General features: G+C 50.1%; 1 protein-coding gene and 1 non-coding gene across 4 annotated transcripts; both read left to right on the plus strand.

Annotated features, from left to right (window-relative positions):
• The first annotated feature begins 2,415 nt into the window (after positions 1–2,415).
• On the plus strand, positions 2,416–2,519 carry LOC129623962 (U6 spliceosomal RNA). Its single transcript, XR_008700705.1, has one exon. It is a non-coding gene; the product is annotated as a U6 spliceosomal RNA (small nuclear RNA).
• A 5,319-nt stretch (positions 2,520–7,838) lies between these two features.
• Positions 7,839–23,852, plus strand: TBC1D13 (TBC1 domain family member 13). Of its 3 annotated transcripts, none has more exons than XM_055541335.1 (12): positions 7,839–8,044; positions 9,041–9,114; positions 10,857–10,897; positions 11,502–11,563; positions 11,692–11,791; positions 12,670–12,752; positions 14,491–14,650; positions 17,667–17,874; positions 18,763–18,926; positions 20,034–20,194; positions 20,387–20,444; positions 21,323–23,852. In XM_055541335.1, exons 1-12 carry the CDS (start codon positions 8,022–8,024, stop codon positions 21,386–21,388), a joined length of 1,200 nt encoding a protein of 399 aa, XP_055397310.1. In that variant the 5' UTR covers positions 7,839–8,021; the 3' UTR covers positions 21,389–23,852. The 3 variants fall into 3 exon arrangements, with proteins under 3 accessions (XP_055397310.1, XP_055397313.1, XP_055397311.1); XM_055541336.1 differs by lacking the exon at positions 7,839–8,044 and adding an exon at positions 8,159–8,190; XM_055541338.1 differs by lacking the exon at positions 10,857–10,897 and having other exon boundaries at positions 8,013–8,044.
• The last annotated feature ends 528 nt before the right edge of the window (positions 23,853–24,380 follow it).

Genomic DNA, 24,380 nt, shown 5'->3' on the forward strand with positions numbered 1-24,380 from the left:
TGGAAGTTCATGGTTCACGTATTGCTGAAGCCTGGCTTGGAGAATTTTGAGCATTACTTTACTAGCGTGTGAGATGAGTGCAATTGTGCAGTAGTTTGAGCATTCTTTGGCATTGCCTTTCTTTGGGATTGGAATGAAAGCTGACCTTTTCCAGTCCTGTGGCCACTGCTGAGTTTTCCAAATTTGCTGGCATATTAAGTGCAGCACTTTCACAGCATCATCTTTCAGGATTTGAAATAGCTCAACTGAAATTCCATCACCTCCACTAGCTTTGTTCGTAGTGATGCTTTTTAAGGCCTCAATTATGTGTAAGACCTGTACACTAAAAACTACAAAACACAGCTGAGAGGAACTAAGTGAAGTGAAGTGAAGTGAAGTCGCTTAGTCGTGTCCGACTCTTCGCGACCCCATGGACTGTAGCCTACCAGGCTCCTCCACCCATGGGATTTTCCAAGCAAGAGTACTGGAGTGGGTTGCCATTTCCTTCTCCAAGGGATCTTCCCAACCCACGGATCGAACCCAGGTCTCCCACATTGTAGGCAGACGCTTTACTGTCTGAGCCACTAGGGAAATCCCAAGAGAAACTGAAGACCCGAATAAATGGCTGTTGTCGTTTAGTCACTAAGGCGTGTCCCACTCTTGCAACCCCATGGACTGTAGCGCACCAGACTCCCCTGTCCATGGAATTCTCCAGGCAAGAATACTAGAGTGGGTTGTCATTTCCTTCTGCAGGGGATCTTCCCGACCCAGGGATGGAACCCAGGTCTCCTGTACTGGCAGATGGATTCTTTACCACTGAGCCACCAGGGAAATCCAAATAAATTGAGCCATGTATTATGTTTATGGATCAGATGATTCAATAATGTGAGGATATCACTTCTTTCCAAATTGATCTGTAGTTTCAAAAGTCCCAACCAAAATCCCAGGAGCCATGTATTATGTTCATGGATCAGATGATTCAATAATGTTAGGATATCACCTCTTTCCAAATTGATCTGTAGTTTCAAAAGTCCCAACCAAAATCCCAGGAGCCATGTATTATGTTCATGGATCAGATGATTCAATAATGTTAGGATATCACCTCTTTCCAAATTGATCTGTAGTTTCAAAAGTCCCAACCAAAATCCCAGCAGATTTTGCTTTTGAGAAATTGACAAGCAGACTCTGAAATTCCTATACAACACAAATTATCAAGGTCAAAAACCAGAATAACCTTTAAAAAGGAAACAGAGTTGATGGACTTAACACTACTTAACTTTAAGAATTTATAAAGCTACAGAATTATAGGGCTACAGTGTAGAGCTTTAAGGCTTACAGAGATACTTAAGTAGTGTTGTGAGGCTAAAAGGATAGACAAGGCGATCAGTGTAATGCAACAGAAAGTCCAGATATAAGTCCTGCAAGTACATGATTGATTTTGATTCAGTTGGAAAAAAGATAACTTTTTCAACAAACGGTGCTTCAACAATTAGATATTCATATGAAAATAAATGAACTTTATACATACCCCACACTATTTACAAAAATTAATTCAAAGTGGGTCACAAATGTTTTAAAATGAATCACAGATCTAAATATAGTGTCGTGGAATCCAGAGTCACAAAACACACCCCAAAGGACACTCAGGACCATGGAGTACAGTTTATTAGGCCGCCAGGTCCAGGGGGAATCAGTCCCCAACAAGGACCCTGATGTTTCTGAGAGGCACAGTTTATAGCCCGGACTATGTGACGGGTTACACGTTAGCAACCTTTTTGTTGTATATGATTGAGCTTTACAACAAGTAAGTGCTAGGAGAACAAACAGTTACGGTTAAAGTGGGGGAATAATGCTTACACATCAAGGGGGGATGTCTCCATGGTTAATCTAACAGGGGCAGCCTGACCTCAACTACAATCTCCCTTTGTCATCTGTAAGGAGGGAGGTCTCCAGGAGACTTGGTTTTCGCTAGCAATGGTTTCCTCACTCTTGGGCAGGGTTCAGGGCCCAGTTCACAGCTTGTTTTTAAGATGGATGACAGACTTCAAGATGGAGTCCTTCCTGCTTTCTTCACATTGGCCCCAACAATAGAACCTAAAACTATAAACTGTAGGAGAAAAATATTTGTGATATCAGAGTAGGTAAAAGATTGAGGGATATGATATCAAGGATTGTTCAGACTTTATCAAAATTAGGAACTAATGCTCTTTAAAAAAAAAAAGCCTATAAAGGCAAGCCACAAACCACAAGAAAATATCTACAAGTCACACATTTTAAAAAGACAGATGGAGACTTCCCTGGTGGTTCAGTGGTTAAGACACCACAATTTCTCTACAGGGGACATGGATTTGATTTCTGGTGGGGGAACTAAGATCTCAAATGTCTCCCAGCACAACCAAAAAATAGGAAAAAATTTAATGAAAAAATTAAAAGATGGTGCTCGCTTCAGCAGCACATATACTAAAATTGGAACGATACAGAGATTAGCATGGCCCCTGTGCGAGGATGACACGCAAATTCGTGAAGTGTTCCATATTTTTTCGGTGTAGGATACATTAAGCTTGGGGCTGGTACACTGGGATGACCCAGAGGGATGGTATGGGGAGGGAGGTGGAAGGGGGGTTCAGGATGGGGAACACGTGTACACCCATGGCGGATGCATGTTGATGTATGGCAAAACCAATACAATATTATAAAGTAAAAAAAAAAAAGCCGTACCATGTCATACCCATTAAGATGACTATGATCATAAAAATAGAAAAGAATGTGTTGGTGAAGATGTGGAGAGATTGAAATGTGCACTTTTGGTAAAAAATGTAAATGGGTGTTGCCATTATGGAAAACAGTATGGTAGTTTCTCAAAAAATTAAGAAGAGGATTGCCATATGACCCAGCAATTTACCTTTCGGATATATACCCCAAAGCATTGAAAACAGGGTCTTGAAGAAATGTTTGTGCACCCAAGTTCACAGCAGCATTATTTTCAGTAGCCCCAAAGTGGAAGCAACCCAAGTGTCCACTGATGGATGAGTGGGTCAACAAAACATGAAATATTATTCAGCCTTTAGAAGGAAGGAAATTCTGACTCATGCTGAAACATGGATGAGTCTAAACAAAATAAGCCAGTCACAGAAAGGATAAATACTCTATCTCATTTACGTGAGGTACCTAGAGTAGTCAAATTCATAGACAGAAAATAGAATGGAAGTTGCTAGAGGCTGGGGAAGGAAGAATGGGGAATTGTTTAGTGGGAGTTTCAGTTTTGCAAGGTGAAAAGAATTCTGGAGATTAGATCCACAACAATGTTGAGTGTACTTAACACTACTGAATTGTACTTAAAAATGATTAAGATGGTAAATTTTATGTAATGTTCATTTTGCCACAATTAAAAAGAAAATACATTCATCCAGAATATCTAAAGAGTCCCCAAAACTCAATTTCAACAAGGAAACAAGCAATTCAGTAGAAAACAATGGGAAAATTTTAATAGATTTGAACAGATAACTTCCCCAAAGAAGATACATAGATGGCAAACACATGAAAAGATGTTCAACAAGATTAATCTTTATTGAAATGCATATTAGGACATCAGGAAGATACCACAGGGCTTCCCTGCTGCCTCAGAAGGTAAAGAATCTGCCTGCAATGTGGGAGACCTGGATTCCATCCTTGGGTGGGGAAGATCCCCTGGAGAAGGGAATGGCTACCCACTCCAGTATTCCTGCCTGGAGGATTCCATGGACAGAGGAGCCTAGGGGGTTGGGGGTGGTCTACAGTCTATGGGGTAGAAAAGAGTTGGACATGACTGAGTCAGTAACACTTTTACTTCACTTTTTATGCACCTACTAGAATGTCTAAGATAAAAAAGACCGACTACACTAAGTGCTGGTGAGGAGATGTGTGTGTGTGTGTGTGCACACGCACGATTAGTCACTTAGTTGTGTCTGACTCTTTGCAACTGTAGCCTACCAGGCTCCTCTGTCCATGGGGATTCTCCAGGCAAGAATACATGAGTGGGTTGCCATGCCCTCCTCCAGAGGATTTTCCCAACCCAGGGATCAAACCCAGCTCTCCTGCATTGCAGGCAAACTCTTTACCATCTAAGCCATCAGTGGTGAGGAGATGGTACAAGAGAAACTGTCACACACTTCTGCAGTGGCTATAAAATGATACAGCCATTTTGGAAAATGGTTTACCAGATTAAAAAATTTTTAAAATTCATCCAGCCATTCCAGTCTAAGGGAAGAGAAAGTATGGGCACACAAAAAGACTTTTGCATCAATGTTCATAGTAGCTTTCAGTGTAACAGACAAAAAATGGAAACAACCCAAGTGTTCAACCAAGATGAATGGATCAACTGTGGTTGATTCATCTAGTAATGGAATCTATGGCAATGAAAAGTGCTAGTACATGCTACAACATGCACGAATCTTGAAGTAATTATGCTGAGTGAAAAGAGCCAGATAAAAAAATTAAGTCTAGAAAACTCAACCTAATCTGTAGTGACAGCAAGCAGATCAGTGGTTGCCTGGGCATGGAGGTGGGGAGGAAGGAGAAAAGAGCAGGAGAAATCCTTTGGGGGTGATGGGTATATTTATTATTTTAATTGTGGTTTCACATATGTCTAAGCCTATGGAAGTGTACACTTTAAATATGAGTCATTTACAGATGATTATATCCAGAAGCTGGTAAAATTGTATTAATTCCCTGGCGGTCCCGGGGTTAAGACTCCCACACTTTGGGTGAAGAGGCTCAGGTTCTGTCCCTGCTCAGGGAACTGAAATTCTGCAAGCCTTGTGGTGTGGCCAAGAAAAAAAAAAAAAGAAACCACTGAGGGAAAGCTTATAATACTTCAATATAAAAAGTTTAAAAAAATTGGGGCTTCTCTGGTGATCCAGTGGTGAACAGTCTGCCTTCCAATGCAAGGGAGACTGGTTTGCTCCTTGCTCCAAGACGATTCCACATGCTGTGGAGGAACTAAGCCCGTGTGCCACAACTTCTAAGCCTGTGTTCTAGAGCCTAGGAGCCACAGCGACCCAGCCCACGTGCAGTAGTGTGGTCTGTGACAAGAGAGTCCACTGCAACAAGAAGCCTGCACTTTGCAACTGGAGAGCAGCCCCTGCTCTCCACAACTAGAGAAAGCCCCCGTGCAGCAGTGAAGATCCAGCACAGCCAATAAAATAATTTTTAAAAATGGCATTAGTTCTTGTCGAATGACTGTGAAACAGCTGTACCACATCAAGTCTTTTGAAAGCTGTTTGAGAGGTCTGTTTCTCCACACCCTGGTGATGGTGGGTGTAATAAATGCTGATGACTTTTTCGAGTCTAAGAGGCGTGATATGATTGTTTGACTGGCATTCCTGAGTGTGAGTCCAAGTCAGTGTCATTTCAGGGATCGGATTTTTCTTTCTTCTTTGAAGTGCCTGCTCTGCTGCCTTACCTCCTTCAGATGTTTGTTTGGACGTCACCTCAGAGCGGTTTTCCTGATCCCACTGTGTAAAATCGCAGCCCCCTTCTACTACCTCAGTTCAGTTCAGTCGCTCAGGCGTGTCTGACTCTTTGTGACCCCATGGACTGCAGCACGCCAGGTTCCTCTTGTCCATCTCCAACTCCTGGCGCTTACTCAAATTCATGTCCATCCCACTACCTACTCCTGCTTTATCTTCCCCTGTAAGAATTTATCACCATCTGACGTACCATTAAGTTTACTTATTTACCCTATTTAAAATCTAGCTCCCCTCACTAAAACCTCAATGCTTCAAAGGAAGGGATTTTGTCTTTTATTCATTACTAAATCCCCAATGCCTAGGATATACCTGGCACATCAGAGGCACTGAGTACATTTCTAGAATGAATGATTGCTTTTCGCTTTTGGGGTGTTTCTTTTTCTTGTTGATTTAAGAACTCTGTATATGTTATGAAGATTAACCCTTTATCATAAAAGCTGCACATATTTTTCCATATTGATGCTTGTCTTTTACTTTATCATTAAGAGACTGAAATGAATTAATTTATTTTTGGCTATGCTGGGTTTTCCTTGCTGTGCATGGACTTTCTCTAGTTGCAGCAAGTAGGGGAAAGTGAAAGTGAAAGTCACTCAGTCCTGTCCAGTTCTTTGCGACCCCATGGAGCATGTAGGGGGCTACTCTCTAATTACAGTTCACAGGCTTCTCATTGTGGTGGCTTATCTTGTTGAAGAGAACAGACTCTAAACACTCGGGCTTCAGTAGTTGCCCCACATGGGCTTAGTTGCCGCGAGGAATATGGAACCCTTCCAGACCAGGGACTGAACCCATGTCCCCTGCATTCACAGGCAGATTCTCAACCACTGGATCACCAAGGACATTAGAGACTGAAAATTTTTATGTAGTTATACATCTGTCTTATCTTTCATAGCTTCTGGGCCTTCTGTCTTCCTTCTCCAAGATTATAAATATTTTTTCTATATATTTTTCTTTCAATCCCATAGGTTTCTGCCCTTATAGAGCTTCAACTCATTTAGAATTAAATTTTCAGTCAGATATTAGGTAGGAATAGATCTTTTTTTTTTTTTTCTTCCAAATGATAGCCAAGGGTCTATTTTTCTTAACACATGGCTTGTGTTTTTCCCTGCCTTCCTAATCAAACTTTCAAAGGGCTGTCTGGTATTCTTTTTATTTGGGAAAAAAAAATTTCTTTCCTGTTGTGCAACTAAGTCATTTTTTAAAAAGTGAAAATGTTAGTTGCTCAGTTGTGTCTGATTCTTTTCGATCCCATGGACTGTAGCCCACCAGGCTCCTCTGTGGAATTCTCCAGGCAAGAATACTGGAGTTGGTAACCATTCCCTTCTCCAGGGGATCTTCCCAACCTAGGGATTGAACCTGGGTCTCTCGGGCAGATCTTTTTTTACCATCTGAGCCACCAGCAATTAAGTCAGCATTTATTCATTTCTTATATTTCATGTAAAGGAACGTAACCTTTGTCCTGCGAGGAGCCCTTTAGCACGGTACCTAGCACACAGTGGGAGCAGGAGCTGTGTGGTGAGTGAATAAAGGAACAGATGTCTGTGTGCCTGGGCCATGGGGCAGTGAAGTCTTGGTGGGCAGCAGCTGAGAGCTGGAGATTTCAAGATTATACAGTCCAGTGACAAAGTTTTCACCCATCTGTGGAGACATTAAAAAATAAAGACAATTAGCGCATAAGTACACATATGTATGGCTGCCAACTGTTTTTTTTCTTGGGAAGGATCCTGAAATTTTGTTTTTCCCTTTTTGTTCTGATATTATGGTAAATATCGTATTCATGAAATCCAAAAATCAAGGAATCACTGAATTGTGGTCCTGCTCTTCCGTTCAGTATTTACTGAACCATCTGTTCAGTGTGATCACTCCTATAGGCGTCCGGGGCTCAGCAGTGAAAAGACCAGCCAGGGAGGCCTGTATAGCTTAGCGAGGGGGTTGGGGTCTACATTCCTGATGGAGAAGGAGATGGCAACCCACACCAGTATTCTTGCCTGGGAAATCCCACAGACAGAGGAGGCCGGGTGGGCTACCTTCAGTCCATGGGATCACAAGTCGGACGCGACTTCGCGACTACACCATCTCCAGGACATCCTTGAAAGGACAGCTCAGCAGCTCACTGCAAGTGTGCAACCCGTAAGGAAGAGGACCAGGTGAAAGGCGTGTTTGCATACGGAAGCTTGCCCCTCTTAACCTCCAGGCAATGGCAAGACAGAAGCCCGGGTGCGCACGGTCTGCGCCGGTCACCTGCGCGTCCTCAAACTTGACGCACTAGGTAGCGGGAGGGGCGGAGGGGCGGAGCGGAGGCGGGGCCTCCTTCCCGGCGTCCTCTCGCCCCGCCCATCCCGCCGGGCCGTCTGCTAGTGACAGGGAGCAGGAGTGGCACGTGAACGGGGCGGGGCGGGACAGTGCGGAACGCGCGCGCCTGCGGCTGAGTTTCCGGTCGGAGGCCTTTGCCCAGAGCCCCGCGTCCCTGAGGGGCGGTGGCGGCTGCGGAGGAGGAGGAGGCAGCGGCAGCGGGGGGGAGATCCGGAAGTCAACACCATGTCGAGTCTGCACAAGAGCCGGTGAGGAGCCACCAGGGCCGACCAGCCAGGCCAGTGCCGGCCATGCTGTCCCTTTTGACCTGCGGGGGTGGAGGGGGGGCGAGCGAATGTGGCTAGGAATCGGGACCTCCCCCCTCGCCGCCCCTCAACCCCTCCGCGGGCTGAAGGTTTGGGGCGCCCACTTTCCAGCCTCTGCTGTGGGCCTGAGCGGGGGCACGGAACCGGGACATCTCTCCTGCCCCTCGGTGCTGCCGCTTCTCTCTCTCTCCCCCGCACCCTGGATCCTTTCCCCTGGTGTCTTCCTCTTGGGCCTTGATGCCCGATCCCGATGCACCCCCCAGCCTTTTTCTCCCCCTTGTTAACCCTTTGCCCCAGTAACCTCCTCTATCCAAATGCTTACCCTTCCACTTACCCTTTTCTTACTAGAAATGCTAGAAAACCTAGATTCTCCAGTCTCTTCCCCCCACCCCCATCCCCGGGGCCAAATCCTGCAGCTTTGGCTAATTTTGCTCATTCTTCAGTTTTCCTCCAGTTTTTAAACCTTTTGTCCTTGCCTGCCCCGCGGCCCAGAGGTCTTCTAATGGTTTTATTTTTGAGCTTGGGATGCTGGGTGCAGAGTACACGTGTCCTTGTCCACAGATCAGATTACTCCTGATTCTAAGGGTTTTTGGAGTTCAGATAGAGACAGTGTGGTTTGGACCTGGCCAGCAGGAAGTGGCCAGTAAATGCAGGCTCAGTAAATGTTAGAATGTGTCTGATTTCATGGTGCTCATTTGAGAACCTTCAGACAGGAGTATCCTATAGATTTCTGGACTTAAGAGGAAAAAGTGATCTGTAGTTCTTCAAAGCTGCCCTTTAGCCAGGGTTTTGCCTGTGTTTGGCATCTTTGTGTCCTGAGGGGTAGGGAGGAACAGGTTGGAGACTGGGGGTGTAAGGGAGCTGTAGGCTTTAGGAGGGGTCGCTAAGCCTGTCATCTTGGGGTTTGTGGGTCATTTGCCTCTGTCTCCCTCCTTCTAGGATTGCAGATTTCCAGGATGTCCTGAAGGAGCCCACAATTGCCTTGGAAAAGCTCCGGGAACTCAGTTTTAGTGGTAAGAGGCAACTCTCCATTTTCAGGGTTTTCTTGGAGCAGCCTTGTGACAAAGATGGAGGGGCAGCGAGCCAAGGCCACACCTGGCCAGTTCTGGGGACCGGGTTGCCTTTTGGGAACTTCTCCAGATTCTGTGGAGCTGAACAACCAGGGATGCCCCAGGCTTGGTTCTCAGAGCAATGGCGCCCTCAGTTAGCATGCCTACTGTAGGCCTTAGACTGGGCTTCCCTAGTGGCTCAGTGGTAAAGAATTCGCCTGCAGTGCAGGAGATGCGAGTTTGATCCCTGGGTTGTAAAGATGCCCTGGAGGAGGAAATGGCAACCCAGTATTCATGCCTGGAGAATCACATGGATAGAAGAGCCTGGCAGGCTGCAGTCTTTTGAGTTGCAAAGAGTTGGACAGGACTTTAGTGACTAAGTGTGCACGGATGCGCACACACACACAGACCTTAGACCAGGTGCTCATTGGCGTATAAGTGATGCTGATTGCTTCCTGGGAGTAACTGGAGGGCAGAGGGGAGACTTCTTGAACAGAGGAAAGGTCTTTTCTCATTCCTCAGCAGGCTTCCTGTGTTGTAGAATTTGGTTAGCTACAGAGCGGTTCCTGGTTCTCTCCATGGCTTAGAATCAAAGCCAACTCAGGCAACAGTGAACTTTGGTTCCTGGTAAAATTCCAGCCTTGAGTCACTCACTTTAAGGAGCTGAACCCCAGCAGTTTTTGACTTTCCCCTCCCCAGACTGGCTAACTTCAGCACAGAGACTCTTGCATGTCTTTAAAAATACCCCAGGGTGTTCTGGTAGCTTCTTGTGGCTGCTCTGCCTTTGTAACTTTGTCAGCAAGGATGCTTGAGTTGCCCTCTGCATCCCCATGCAGATTCTGAGGTGAGGGGTTCACGGTACTGCTGTTCACAGTACTAGGGAGACTGTAGCAACAGCTGCTTTGTGAGCTCCTGACAGTATTTCAGGAGAAGTTCGTCTTTCCATTCAGGAGTGATATTTAGCCCCTGAAGATCTTGAGGGGTTTCTGGGATCTGTGCTGAGCTAAAGAATCTGCCAGGCCCCAGGGGAGGCAGTCTGCGGCAGTGGTTACAAGCTGGGTTCTAGAGTCAGACCTGTGTTGGAGTCCTTGATTTCTCTGTCTTCATAGCTGAATTTCTTTATCTGTAAGATGGGGACAATGATGCTGATCTTCATTACTTACTAGGGCTATTATAAGGATTAAGTGAAGTTTTAAGCCTATAAAACACAAAACACTGAGCATTCAGAGCTTAGTTTATATTCCACAGATACTTACAGAATACCTACCCTGGGCTAGGTACTGGAACAGTAAGATTTGGTCTTCATCTTTCTAGGGCTTTCCCCAGTATTAGGAGTTACAGATGTTAAATAAATATACAAATGATATCATACATTCCCATTTACGAGGGATGCCGTGAAGGAGATGTGGATTGTTTATGTCAAGGGCTCTGACTTAATTTGGGAAGAAGTGGTGTGGTTGGTCAAGGCTGCTCTGAGGAAGAAATATCAAAGATCAGAAGCTGTCATCCTCAAAAGAATATTCCAGATGGGGGTCACAGAGAGAGAGGACATAGGATTAGCGTCATCTAGCGGTCTTTCTGGCAGCGAATGATTCTTGAAGAAGCACTTCTTGCCCACTCCACTCCCTGCCGACTAGCTCCAAGGTGGAGGGCTGGGGGGTTCTGGGACTCTGCGGGGGCGTGACCTTTGCCTGCTGTGTCCACAGGCATCCCCTGTGAGGGCGGACTGCGATGCCTCTGCTGGAAGGTGGGTGTGCCTGGGGTGGGGCTTCTGCTCTGCTGAGAGTCCCTGGGTTCCTGCATGGGCTGTCCCCACCCCTGGCCCCTTCTTCCTATTTTCTGCCTTTCCTTGCTCGTCCCAAGAAGCTCTTCTGGGGAGTTCTGGGTTTTCTGTTTCTCTTGGCATCCCCTCGGGGATCCCCCCAGGGATGGAATGCTTTGTAATGCCTGCAAAGCTCTCTGCTTCCTGGTCCAAACAGCTTAGTGGAAGCGATGCTGATTGGGACAGTAAAAGGCTATGCTTTGCCTAAAGCTTTTCGCTGAGGTGGGAGCAGCAGCCCAGTGTCCTGCTTTCCAAGCCCTTTGAGCACAAGATTTTATCATCGTTTGGGAGAGTCTGTGGGAGGGAACGCAGTAGAAAGGGCTGCTTCAGGATAAAGGATTAGGAAGCCAGTGGGGAGAAGAGGGGAGGCTACCCCCAGCCCGTGCCTGCATTCCTGGGTTTTACCCAGCCCGTCCTGCCTTCTCTGGGCTTTATCAGACATTTTCCTTGAGGCCTGTCAGCCTCCGTCTCCTTCCGGGGTTGGGCTGGGGGAGTTGCCAGAGCTTTGCTTTTCTCTCTCTGTATGCAGATTCTCTTGAACTACCTCCCCTTGGAGAGAGCCTCATGGACCTCCATCCTGGCCAAGCAGAGGTGAGACCCTGACACTAGGGGATGGCAGGAGGGCCTTTGTATTGGGCAGAGCAGGTGGTGTGAGTCCAACCCACTTCCTGTTGCTGCACTGCTCTGGGCTCATCCCTCTCTCCCCTCCTCTCCTCCAGGGAGCTGTATTCTCAGTTCCTGAGGGAAATGATCATCCAGCCTGGCATCGCCAAGGCCAACATGGGTGTGTCCAGGGAGGATGTGACCTTTGAGGACCATGTGAGTAGGGGGCCGCAGTGAGGACCAAGGCTACAGAGTGGGGCCGGGGAGAGGTGTGGGCTTTGGGGTGGGCGAGGTCCCTCAGCCCAGAGGCCGGGTGCTGCTGATCCTACTCCCTTTTACTGCCCCCCCCCACCCCCGACCCCAGCACCTCATTTCTGCGTTTGGCATCTCAGCTGCCAAAGGCTGTTGAGTCTCCGTGCTCTCCCCAGGCTCCAGGCCCAGTCAGGACCACAAGCGATGACTGGGATCCAGGAGTGCTGTGTGTGCAGCGCTGAGCCCAGTCCTCCGCACGTTGGCTCCTCAGCCCCCTTCCTCCAGGAAGCTTCTGTGATACTGTAGTTGAAGGGAGTCAGAGCAGGGCCGGGGTGAGGGTAAACTGCATTTCTGCAGCCCAGAGGAAGCCTTGTTCTATCTGCAAATACCCAACTCCTCCCTGGTGCTTCACAGTTGGGAAGTGGAGATGGATTGGACCCAGCCTGATCCTCCAAGGACTGGAATTGGCAACTCAGAGTATCGATGAATTAGATTCAGAGAGACCTAACGATGCAATATTCATTTATTCAGCAAGCGTTTAGTGAGCACCTGTTATACATATCGTTCTGGAGCCGTGGACAGGGAAGGGCAGAGTCCCTGCCCAGCAGGGAAGTGCTCAGAGCCGACTTCAGGTCTTGGCTGCGGGATGTGGATGAGGATGGAGGTTTGGGAGGCCGCGGAAGGGCCTATGCTGCCGCTCGACTATCTCGCAGGCCGTCTCAGCCATAGCTGCGTCTCTGCTGGGAATGCTGGTTTGGGGCTACTGCTCAGGCCCCCAAGACTGGGGTCTGCCCCTGGGGTCCTAGCTGGCCGAGGACAGCACAGCTCATTTTCCCCTACAGCCTCTGAACCCCAACCCTGACAGCCGGTGGAACACGTACTTCAGGGACAACGAGGTGCTGCTGCAGATCGACAAAGATGTCCGGTGAGCAGGGCGCTGGGGCGGGGAGCCAGCCCTGAGGCTTCTGGGGATTTTCCGCCGCTTCTGCCCTTGCCCAGCCCAGCCCAGCCCAGCCCCATAGGGAGGTGTCTGAGAAACTGCTGGGGAGTCGTCCCCATAGCTGAGTCCAGGCCATAGGCACAGCAAGCCTGGCGAGGTGCAGGGGTGTGGGGTGCTGGCGGTGGCCTGAGTGCCCAGCTCTCCTCTCTCCCTGCCTCAGTGTCACTTGTAGCCCAGGAACCTATGGATTCATTTGCTCCTTCCTTCAACAAATTCTGAGGCCCTTCTATGTGACAGGCTCAGTGCCAGGCTGGGGGGTTGAGCATGGAATAGACAGACAGGGTCTCTCTCCTTAAGGAACTTAGAAGCTGAGGGGGAAGATGTGAAGACAAGACGTTCAACAAAATGGATCTTCCGTGTCGCTAACATGTGTGGTTACTGCTCTGAAGGCAGAGTTCAGGGTGCTGCAGGGCAGCTGGGACGTCTTGCCTGAGGAAGCAGCTAAGATTCTGAGGAGCCTGGGGGGTGGGGGAAGGGAGGGCTGTGGTACCTCCCAGGGGAGGCCCTGAGAGCCTTCAGAGCTGGGCCGTCCAAGGAGCAGTGCGAAGGCCAGTGTGCCTGAGGCCCCACCAGAGGCAGGCGGGGGTCAGACCTTGGACTTAATCCCAGGGACATGGGGCGGTCTCCCAAAGGCTTTAAGCAGAGGAGTGACAGGGTCAGAAAGTGATTGTGAGCTATACCGTGCGCGCGCTGTTCTTGGTAGGGACGTGTGGCCAGCGGGCTGTGCTGGCCTGCGGGGTGGGCATGGCAGCAGGTGACTCTCCCACGTGGCTGGGTGAGGAACCGGGGGCCTGTCTGCAGTGGCCCAGTGGTCAGAGCTTGGGTTCTCGAGTCTGTCCGTCCTCCTCCCTTTCCGCCCCCGCTGCTTGTCAGCGGTGTTACCAGCCCTTCGCCACCCGGGGCTGCTCCTCCCCTGTGCTCACTGTGCCCAGGCCCGCCCCCCTGTCCCCCGCCAGACAGCCCCCGTGGGACCCCAGCCCAGGGTGCTCAGCCAGGGGGGACAGTGGGTCTCTTGCCTCCTTCCTTCTCAGGCTGGCGTTGGGGAGCCTCTACCCACGAGGTGTTTCATCGCCCCATTTTAAGAAGGAACTGCATCTTGAACCCAGATCTGGGCAGACAGGTTCTTAGCCTGGTAGTGACCATAGCGCGTTGTTCAGTGTTCCTGGAGGGCGGGTTTGCAGAGAGCTTCAGCTGAGAAGTCTGTGTGTGCACCGCCATACATACACTTTAAAACTTTCACATTCTAGAGACCGTCTTCCCACGTGATTGTTTCTCTGTCTCCCCAGCTGTGTGGTACTCCATTGTACAATTTATAACTTAATGAAACCTCTATTACCATCTTTAGCCACAATACAAACAGTTCATACTCTTGTACATATTATCTTTTCGACATGGAAAGTTGTTCGTGGTTTAAGAGAAGAGTTAGAGTGTAAGTTTCTAAGGACACTTAAAAATATACGTGTGTGTATCTATTTGTAAGCATACATACGATATATGGGTATGTACACATATACGATGACTACATTGCTTTTGAAATACAATGCTACTAACTTATACACACACAAAAGGCTTTGGGGAGGCTGGGACACCTGGCAGCAGAGGGCCGAGGAGACACCGCAAACTCTCTAGCCAAGTAACGGTCCTCTCCTGTTTCCCCTTGCAGGAGGTTGTGTCCAGACATATCCTTCTTCCAGAGGGCCACCGAGTACCCTTGCCTCCTCATCCTGGATCCTCAGAATGAATTCGAGACCCTTCGTAAGCGGGTGGAGCAGACGACCCTGAAATCCCAGACAGTGGCTCGGAACCGGAGCGGCGTCACAAATGTGAGAGGCAACCTGAGGGCCTCGGGGGCCCCCGTGACAGCCTTTTCCTTCCTGCTTCCTCGGGGCTAGTGGCCACGGGCCACTGGGCCCCGACTATCCGCCCTGGCTGTTACCCAGAGCAGCTTTGGTCCTGCCCGATCCCTCTCCGGGCTCTTTCTGAAAATCAGATTTGAAGGCTGGTGTCACGGTGCCCGGGGGTGGGGGGGTGCCCTGCTGCTCAGTGCTGGTCTGTGGTGGAGGCGGTGCTTGGAAAAGGAACTGCAAGTGTGATGAAGTGCAATGGGAACAGTGATGGGCAGGGACCTGACCTGGTCTGGGCATCAGGGAGGACTTTCCTGATGAAGTGACATTTAAGCTGAGGCTCAAAGGATGAAAAGGAAAGGGCCTTCCAGGGGGAGAGGAGGGCATGTATGGAGAGAGCAGGGTGTGTTCAAGGGAAGGAGGAGTCCAGCCTGAGCTGGGTTGGGGAGAGGGCGAGGGAAGGGTGGCCGGAGTATGCTGGAGAAGTGAGTGATGGTGAGGCCACACGGGCCTTTGTCCTGAGGTCTGGGGACCCCTGCAGCATTCCTGGAGCAGGGATATAAGACTACCTTTGTCGAAGATTGCCGTGGACACTGTGAAGATGTTGATGGGAGAGGCGGGAATGGAGGTGGAGAGGCCTCCTGGTGCTGTGGTTGGTAGGGCGGGGCCTGGGGTGGAGAGGGAGCGATGTGAGAGACCTCAGAGAAAGGAAGGGTGGGTCTTGTGCTGGCCAAGTTATGCTGCGTGTTGGAACCTCAGGCTTCGAGCAGACTTAGGTAATAATGAGAAGCTGCTTATTGCTAAAAGGTATATTGTCTTATTCCTTAACGCCTACTGCTTTCATGCCTGGAGCTTTGACTTGTTCCTCAAAACTTTTCACTGTCCTCCAGCAATGGAAAAATCCTCTGTAACTCCCAGCAAGCTAGAGACAGGTACTGTAGCAGCCCCACTTGCCCGCGCCCCCCCACCCCCCCTCCGGGTGGAATGACCAATCAGGGCTTTGTTTCCTGGAGACCAGCCATCCTTCCTCCCAGGAGTGACTGGGAAGTTCTGGCTGATCCCCTGGTTCCACCTGCCCACAGCAGAGCTGGGTGCGTCAGGAGGTGCCAAGCGCTTGGCTTAATGACAGTGTAGCTGCCTGAGTTGGTGGTCGTCCTGCTTGGCTGCTGATGTTCTGTCTGCCTGGAAAGATGAGGACCTGGCTTCTGTCATTCCTTTCACTACAATAATTGATGGCTGAGAACTGAGTTTAGGTTTAGACCTAGTCCTGGTGGGAGAACCAGACCACAAGCTCCATCCCTAGGCCTCTGGGTCCAGGGGCTGGGTGGTTTGAGTTAAAGCTGGCTGACTGTCTGATGCTGCGCAAGTAACACCAGACTTGCCTTCCTGGGCTTTTGTTTCTTCTTCTGTATACTGGGCGTAATCATTTCCGCCCTGTCTAGCTTTTAAATTGCCAAGAGGGTGAACTGAGGTCATGGCTGTGCAGATTGTTGGAAAGCAGTGGGCACTCTCTGAGGCCTGGGCCTCGGGTTCTAGAGCCAGCCTGGGTCCAAGTCCAGTGCCACCACTTAATGCGAGACGTCTGATGAGTGGCCTAGCGTTTCTGAACCTATTTCCTCATCTTGAAACTAATGTGGAAAGAATCTTCTAGGCTGCTTTGGGCATTAAACAGGAAGGCTTGTAGGGCTTTGTCTTGCCCATAAAACTCTCTTGGTCAATGTTAGTGATATATGCGTCTTAGTGTGTGCACATGTACACACATGTGTACGTGTATAGATGTGTATATATAATGGAAAAGGACGCTTAATGTTCACAAAACCCTGGGCTTCCAGGACAGCATTATACTCTGTCCCTGTGGGGATGTGCCTGTGACCTTCATACAGGTAACCCCAGGCACTTGAACTTTTACAAAACTCCCAAGGGATCCTGACATTGGGGTCCTCTGCTCTATTGTGTGAGTTTTTACCAAGATCATCTCTTCATTCATCTCCCAACTTTTTCTTAGGAAGATTTTGAAACATTCAGAAAAGTTGAAAGAAGAGTACAGCACGCACCCTTCTACTTTCCACCTAAATGCACCAGTTGTTAACCTTTTGCCGTGTTTGTGTGTGTGTTACAGAGAGTAAACTTGCAGATGTCCTGACCCCTTACCCCTCAGTCCTTCAGCAGGCATCCCCTGAGAATCAGGACCTCCTCCTCCTCACCACTGTCACATCTGCCAATGTTACTCATAATCCTTAATAACAGCTCACATCCAATCTTGGTTCGGGTGTCCTCTAGTTGTATCAAGATTTTTTTTTTTTTTTTGGCCACCCTGTATGGCTTGTGGGATCTTAGTTCCTTGACCAGGAATTGAACCTGAGCCCACAACAGTGAAAGTAAGGAGTCTTGTTCAGTGGACTGCTGGGGAATTCCCTGTACCAAGAACGTTTTTGTCGCTTTGAATCCTAACCAGCACCAGGTTAGAGTTTATGCGATGCACTGGGATGTTGAGTTTCTTCAGTCACTGCAGCTGGAGCAGGCCTCCACCCCCCCACCCCCCACAGCATTTGACTTCAAGAATCTTTACCTGTTGTCTATTTTTGACATATTTTGAATTTTTTTTTTTAATTGAACTATAACTTACATACAAGAAAAGCACAAACCTTAGGTATACAACTAGATGAACATTTTCTCATGTATAAACCTACATTAACTGTCAGCCAGATCAGGGCATGGAACACTTCCATCATCCAAAAAGTTCTTCCATGCCCCTCTCCAGTCGGTACCCCTTCTCTCAGAGGTAAGCACTGTTCTGACTTTTATCACTAAATTATTAGATTTCAGTCCCTCTGGCTTGCGGAATGTTGCCCATTGTGGATTTATCTGCTCGTTCCTGGTGGCGCTGGACACATCCCTCTCCGCCCTGGGTTGCCCATGAGATGGAGGTTAAGTTTCGGCTGGCTGTCCGTCATGCCTCCAACCTTCTTACCGAGCCCCTGCCCTTGTCCCCTAGATGAGCTCCCCACAAAAGAACTCGGCGCCCTCCATGAACGAGTACGTGGTGCTGCCCAACGGCTGTGAGGCCCACTGGGAGGTGGTGGAGCGGATCCTGTTCATCTACGCCAAGCTCAACCCCGGCATCGCTTACGTGCAGGGCATGAACGAGATTGTGGGGCCCCTCTACTACACCTTTGCCACCGACCCCAACAGCGAGTGGAGAGGTAAACAGGTGGGCTCCTGGCCGCTCACGCTCGTTGTTGCTGCCTCCTGGAGAAACGGACCAAGGAAAGCTGGACTGATGGGCTTTATCAAGCTCTTGTGCCACTCACTTCCCTGTTTTGGGGTCTCCATTCTCTCTGTCAGATAAGGGGGTTGGCCTGAATCATGTCTGAGATCTTTTCTGGCTTGAACTTTCTAGAATGTTAGATGTTTACTGATCTCTTTAAAATATATATATATATATTTATTTGGCTGTACCAGGTCTTAGTTGCAGCACTTGGATCTCTTAGTTGTGGCACGTGGGATCTAGTTCCCTGAACAGGAATTGAACCTGGGCCTGCTGCATTGGGAGCCTGGAGTCTTAGCCACCGGACCACCAGGGAAGCTGCCCCCCGTCGGGTTACTGATCTATTCATATTTGTAACTGAATTTCTGGTAGAGGAGATGAGTAGAGATTTCTGTCTCCTATATAGACAGGAAGCTGAAAGGAAGGATTTAAATAATGATTTTTAAAATGTCAGCAGAACATGTAATCAACTACAAAGTCAGTGTAGAGTGCTGTCAGAGTTGTGAGAAGAACGAGGTGGGGATTCCCTGTTGGTCCAGTGGCTAGGACGCCTTGCTTTCACTGCGGAAGGCGCTGGCTAAGATCCCGCAAGCTGTTTGGCATGGCCAAAAAAAAAAAAATTATGTCTGGTCTGGGGCTGGAGAGTGGGGTGTGGAGAGTGGTCACAGACAGAGGAGGTACAGAGGGACACAGCCTGACCAGGGCGGGCTGACTTGGTGGAGGCTCAGAGCTGAGGGTGAGCTCTCACATAGTTGAGAGGTGGGGTGTGTTGTGAGCCAGCTGGTCCTCTCACGGCTGCCCTGACCCTGCCCGTCTCTCCCAGAGCATGCTGAGGCAGATACCTTTTTCTGCTTCACCAACCTCATGGCTGAGATCCGGGACAACTTCATCAAAAGCCTTGACGACTCCCAGTGTGGCATCACCTACAAGATGGAAAAGGTGTACTCCACCCTGAAAGATAAGGACGTGGAACTCTACCTAAAACTGGTGAGGACCCCCAGGGCCACACAGGTTAGGGCAGACAGGGAGCGGGAGAGGACAGCAGGCTCCTGAGCACCCAAGCCAGCCCCAGGGTGGGGACTGGCCTGAGTCTGAGGATTACAAGTGACTGCTGTTGCCAGGGGGCCATGACCCAGGTGCTGAGGGGCAGCGGGGAGGTGGGGAAGCTGGTGATTGGAGCCTGGCAGGCTGAGGATGAGGGGAGGTGGGTATGGTGCCCTGTGTGCCAGGCATGGTGCAGGGTGTTTACCATATGCTCTGAGTTCAGCCTGTTAGAGTCCTCCCAGAAGGGAAGCGTGAACTTCATTTTTAAAAATTATGGGAGCGACTTCCCTGGTAGTCCAGTGGCTAAGACTGTGCTTCCAGTGCAGGGGACACAGGTTCAATCCCTGGTCAAGGAACTAGATCCCACATACTGCACCTAAGACCCAGGCGGCCTCCCCAAAAAAATACTATTGGGAGTGGCATTTCATGTTTATTTCAGGGAATTCTTCAGTAAAAAGAATATTTATTTATAAACAGGAACAGTTTTGTGAACAAGAAAATATACATAAACATATCTTTTTAACCAAGTGTGGAATTACAGCTTGTTGTTTTATAACAGGCTTTTCAGTCAGTAGTATCCACTGTGGCCGACCAGAGGGCTTGTCCCCATTGGGAATAATTGCCTTGTGCGGTTGTTGTATGGAGTAAATAAGTGATATATTTAACTCACTTGTATTAAGCACAAGGATGGGCTTGCAGTAAGTGCCCAATAATGGTGTCTCTGTCCATAAATCCATAGTAACAGTCTGTGTAGTGTATTAAAAGAATTTGAGCCATCATTTATAAATCTAAAGTGCTTATATAAAAAAGTCTGGGTTTTTGGCTTCCCTCAAAAAAAAATCAGACGATCTGACAGCGTTGGCTGGCAGCAAGCAGCAGTCGCCCATTTCACAGAGCGAGGCTCTCTGGTGCCATCCCTGCCTCGATGTGCCTGGAGCTCACACCGAGCCTGCTGCTTAATCTGAATTCACCCCTCCTGAGCTGCATGGTGGTCCGTGGCCACTAGCCAACACACGTTCTCGCACCTACCACACACCTCTGTCTCCCCAGCAAGAGCAGAACATCAAGCCCCAGTTCTTTGCCTTCCGCTGGCTGACCCTGCTGCTGTCCCAGGAGTTCCTGCTGCCTGACGTCATCCGGATCTGGGACTCCCTCTTCGCCGACAGCAACCGCTTTGACTTCCTCCTCCTGGTCTGCTGCGCCATGCTCATGTGAGTGTGGCTGTAGGAGGGGTTGGGGGCGGGGGGCTGCTGTCAAGAAGCTAGACTGAGCCTCTGGGCTTCTCAGGGGAGCATCAGTCCAAACTTGCTGCAGGTGGTGCGGCAGGAGCAGGACGAGGCCCAGTGGGCCTGCTCTCAGAGTAGTCGAGGGGCCCAGCGCTTTTTGTTGCTTGTTTTTCCTAGACTGATTCGGGAGCAGTTGCTGGAAGGGGACTTTACCGTAAACATGAGGCTCCTGCAGGTAATGGAGTTCGGGGGGACGTGCTCAGTCTTCAGCCACGAGGCAGACACTTAGCTGGTGGCCACCCATGCCAGCCACTGTGACAGGCTGCCTCGGGACCAGGAAACGGTGGCAGGGCTTGAGAGTCCAGACCCCCGAGGCAGATCTAGGTTTGGATCTGGGTTGAATCCGGCTTTGCCACTGACCTTGAGTGTGGTGTGGCCAGTGACTTGGCTTCTCTGAACCACGCACTATGCATAAGTAAGTCATAGCTGAGACACAGCCTTATTACCCAGTATGTGGTAATAACGCCCACTGGTAATGGCACTCGGCCTGGGGAAGAAACATGGGGGCCTTAGTGGTTAAGAACATGGGCTCAGGAGTCCGTTTTGGCCTCACATCTTTGTTCTCCTGCGCTAGTCATGTCACCTAAGCCCAGTGGCAGCCTCTCTGAGCCTTAATTGCTTTGCCAACGCCTGGCCTGGGGTTGGTATTCAATAACTTCACTGACTCGATCTGTAAAACAGGCAAATTCGCATAACCCCTCATGAGGCTGTTGAGGTGACCCAGTGAGCGAATGCATGGACAGTGTCCAGCCCTGGTCCAGGCTCGTGCATGGAGCTCAGGGCTTGATGGCAGGAGGTGGCGGGAGGTGAGGCAGGTGGTCCTGGTCCTAGGGAAGGGGCTGAGACCTTTTGGGGTGACTGGTTGGGTTGGTTAAGTCAGTGCTGCAGCGCGTGTAGCAATAGCTCCCTGCAGGGACTGGACAGACGGGGGTGTCTGGTATCCTGTGGTCCCCAGCCTTTAGCCCAGGGTCCAGCAGGGTGCCAGGTCCACTGCGGTGGTGCAGGACAGGCTGACTTCAGAGGCATACTACTGTTGGCCTTTCCCCCACACAGGATTACCCTATCACAGACGTCTGCCGGGTCCTTCAGAAAGCCAAGGAACTCCAAGACTCACAGTAGCCTGGCGGCAAAAGACCCACGTTTGGAAGAGAAGCCCCTGCTGACCCCGGTGCCCTGGCTTCTGGAACATGCAGAAGCCTGTGGGGTCCCATCCAGAGGGGCCGATGCCAGACTGGCGTGCTCCAGGCCTTGCCCTGGCCTCCCGTCAGGGGCCTGCTGTGCCCCGCTTTTTCCTGACCACCGAGCCCGGGCTCCTCCCCACCCTTCAGCCCTGGACCTTCTGCCCGGGCCACGAGCAAGGCAGGGGCTCTTGAGGTGGTTTCCCGGGGCTGGGGCAGACTGCGGGCCCCTCCCTGCCTCTGGTCTGCCCCTCCCTTCCTGCCCTCCTGCTCCGTCTTCTGGGCTCTGGTTGGGGAGGTGCTCGGCAAACGGGCCAGAAACCGCTTCTTCTGGAGGTTGGTGCTTCCTGGGCTTCTCCATGGGGAAGGTGACACTGTGAAGGAGCTAAGAGGCTGCCAGGCCCAGGTCACACCTTCTGTCCCTTTCCCACTGAGTGCGTGTGCGCGTGCGTGCGTGTGTGTGTGTACTTGTGGGTTGCTGTGTGTGTCTTATTCCCCCTGGCGTGAGCTGCTCCTCCAGTGTGTGTGTGTGTGTGTGTGTGTGTGTGTGTGTGTGTGTCCGTGTGTATGGAGGAAGGTGACCTCCCTCTAGTCTCTGTTTCTTTGTCTTGTCACCTCTCTGCCTCAGTCTCCCTTTCTCTCCCTCAGGCTCTTTCACGGAGGGTGTATGGCTCTCATCTTTCTGCCGCTATCTGCATTGCTGTCCGTTTGCCCTTTTCTCTTCGGTTGCCTTATCCCCAGCCCCTTGCCTCTCCTCTCCTCAACGTTGGCTCAGAACCCTGGAGACAGAATGAAGAGTCTGGCTCAGCAGAGCTCTCTCAGCCTTGGTCTTTGCAGCCTGTTCCCATCCCCCAGCACTGGGCACCCAGGGCCCCCAGCCCACAGTGCCTCACTCGAGGGACCTGAACCTGTGCCCCATCATGGAATTCTTGGAAACCCCAAGCTGCTGAGAGCAGTTGGCCTGTGAAGAGCCAGCTCCCTCCTGCCCAGGGAGGGAGGAGAGGGGGAGCTGAGTCTTCCAGAGGTTTCCTCAAAGGTCCTCTCCCAAAGGAAAAAAAGCATTAAGGTTGGGATCCAGGTGCTCCGGAGGTGTAGTCATTCCCATGGCTTCCAGGTGCCGGCCCAGGGCAGGCAGGTCTCTGTAAGGGCAAGTGGGACCAAAGGGAGCCTCTCGGGGGCGGGCGGGGCTGAGCTCAAAGGCTTGGGTCCTGTCCAGACCTGGAGTGCCGTGTCTCCCCACTCTCAGGAGAGCTGAAGTCGGTGCTGGCCCTTCTCTGGTCTTGTGTTCTGACTGGGATCTGAGGCAGGTGCGTCTGGAGTAGAACAGCTGGCTCCTCCCACCCTGGGCCTGTTCTGACCAAGACCCTCCCTCCTTCTGCGAGGAGGCAGGGGGTTTACATCTGGAAGTCTGGATGATTAGCTCCTCTTCATCTCCCCAGACTGGCCAGCAGGGCCCCCAAAGCCTCCCTGAGTCTGACAGCCAGGATGTGGGGCTGAGGGCCGGGAACAGCTTCCCCCAGGCAGCTCCTGCCAGGCTGTCCCGTGGATGCTTCACTTGCCTTTTTCCTCCTCTCCCAGAACAGTATTTGAGAGATTTTACTATTTATTCAGACTCCTGGTTATTTATTGCAGATTGGCAAGTGCTTGTTTTGGGGATGAAGGGTAGGGCTCGGAAAGTGGAAATACGGTCTTCCTGACCTTTCAGGTCCTCCAGCATCCTCTTCTCCCTGCCTCTGGGACCTTCCTGGTTTTCCAGGAGATCCTGGCTGGAAGGGCTCTGAGCTCTGTAATAGAGCTGGGTCTAAGGGGAACTGGTGTGTAAAGACCCTGGCATGGGGCAGAAACACACTGCTTGCCAGCAGCCTGGTCACCCTCTTCCCAGAACTTGTTGGCTGGTAGTTCACTCCCAGCTGGATCCCTTCAGAGCCTGAGTCTTGGGCCACAGCCTGGGACCCAGCAGACACTGCCCAGGACCCTGATGCATTCTCTCTTGCCTGTCCCTCTGCCTTCCCTCCTGGACCATACTACTTGAATCACTGCATCTGATTCGCCTCATTGGCAGGCCTGGGTCCAGTGCCCTCTCCTTGGCCTTGTAAGAAAGGTCAAAAGAGCACAGGGACCATACCCAGGTTAAAGGAGCTCCCCCAGTGGGAGGACCTGCCCTTGGCAATTCCCCCCTGCCCCACCCCAGACTCTCAAGGGAGGCCCCAAGAGCCAGAGACTCCCAGGCTTCCTACTTGGAAGCTCCCCCAGGACTTTGGACATGTACAGAATGAGCTGAATGAATTCAGGTCTCACTCCGAGGGTCAGAATGTTAGTCTGCTTTTGTTTTTTCATCTGTTTTGTTCTTTGAATCAATGCTGTTGATGACAAGTTGTTTTTAATAAATTGTGTTCTTTGCAGTAGGCGTTGGTTCTGTGATGGGCTGAAACCTTTGAGACCTCAGAGCAGGAAAAAAAAACGAGCAGAAAGTCAGGAGGTTCTTAGAGGTTAAAGGAAAAGGCTAGGAATTTGTCCAAAGTGCCAGTTCAACTCTTCTTAAGCAATTGCAGTTTGCAGCTGATGGGAGGAGAGTATGCAGTGGGGCAGAGGTATTACATTGTGATTTCATAGTAAGTTCTTTGAAAAAAAGTTGAACTTCACCAAGTCATTTACAGTCCACCATCTGCAGAAAATCACTTGTAACGTGTTCGAGATGTAATTTTAATTAGATAATTGATACATGGATAATTTTCTTGATGCAGAGTTTTGTGTATTGTCTCTCCCCCCCACCCCCCCGCCCCATTACCTTAGGTGGTGAGCAAGCTGCTGTATGATTTAAAAATATTTTTATGACCTATATTCTATCTGATGTGCTAAAAATGTCCAAAACCAGCCCGTTTCTGAGTATCTTACTTATTCCCCGGCCTCTGTCATAAGGAATACGGTAGGGA

This window comes from Bubalus kerabau, chromosome 11 (genome assembly GCF_029407905.1).
Source record: "Bubalus kerabau isolate K-KA32 ecotype Philippines breed swamp buffalo chromosome 11, PCC_UOA_SB_1v2, whole genome shotgun sequence".
Lineage (NCBI taxonomy): Eukaryota > Metazoa > Chordata > Mammalia > Artiodactyla > Bovidae > Bubalus > Bubalus kerabau.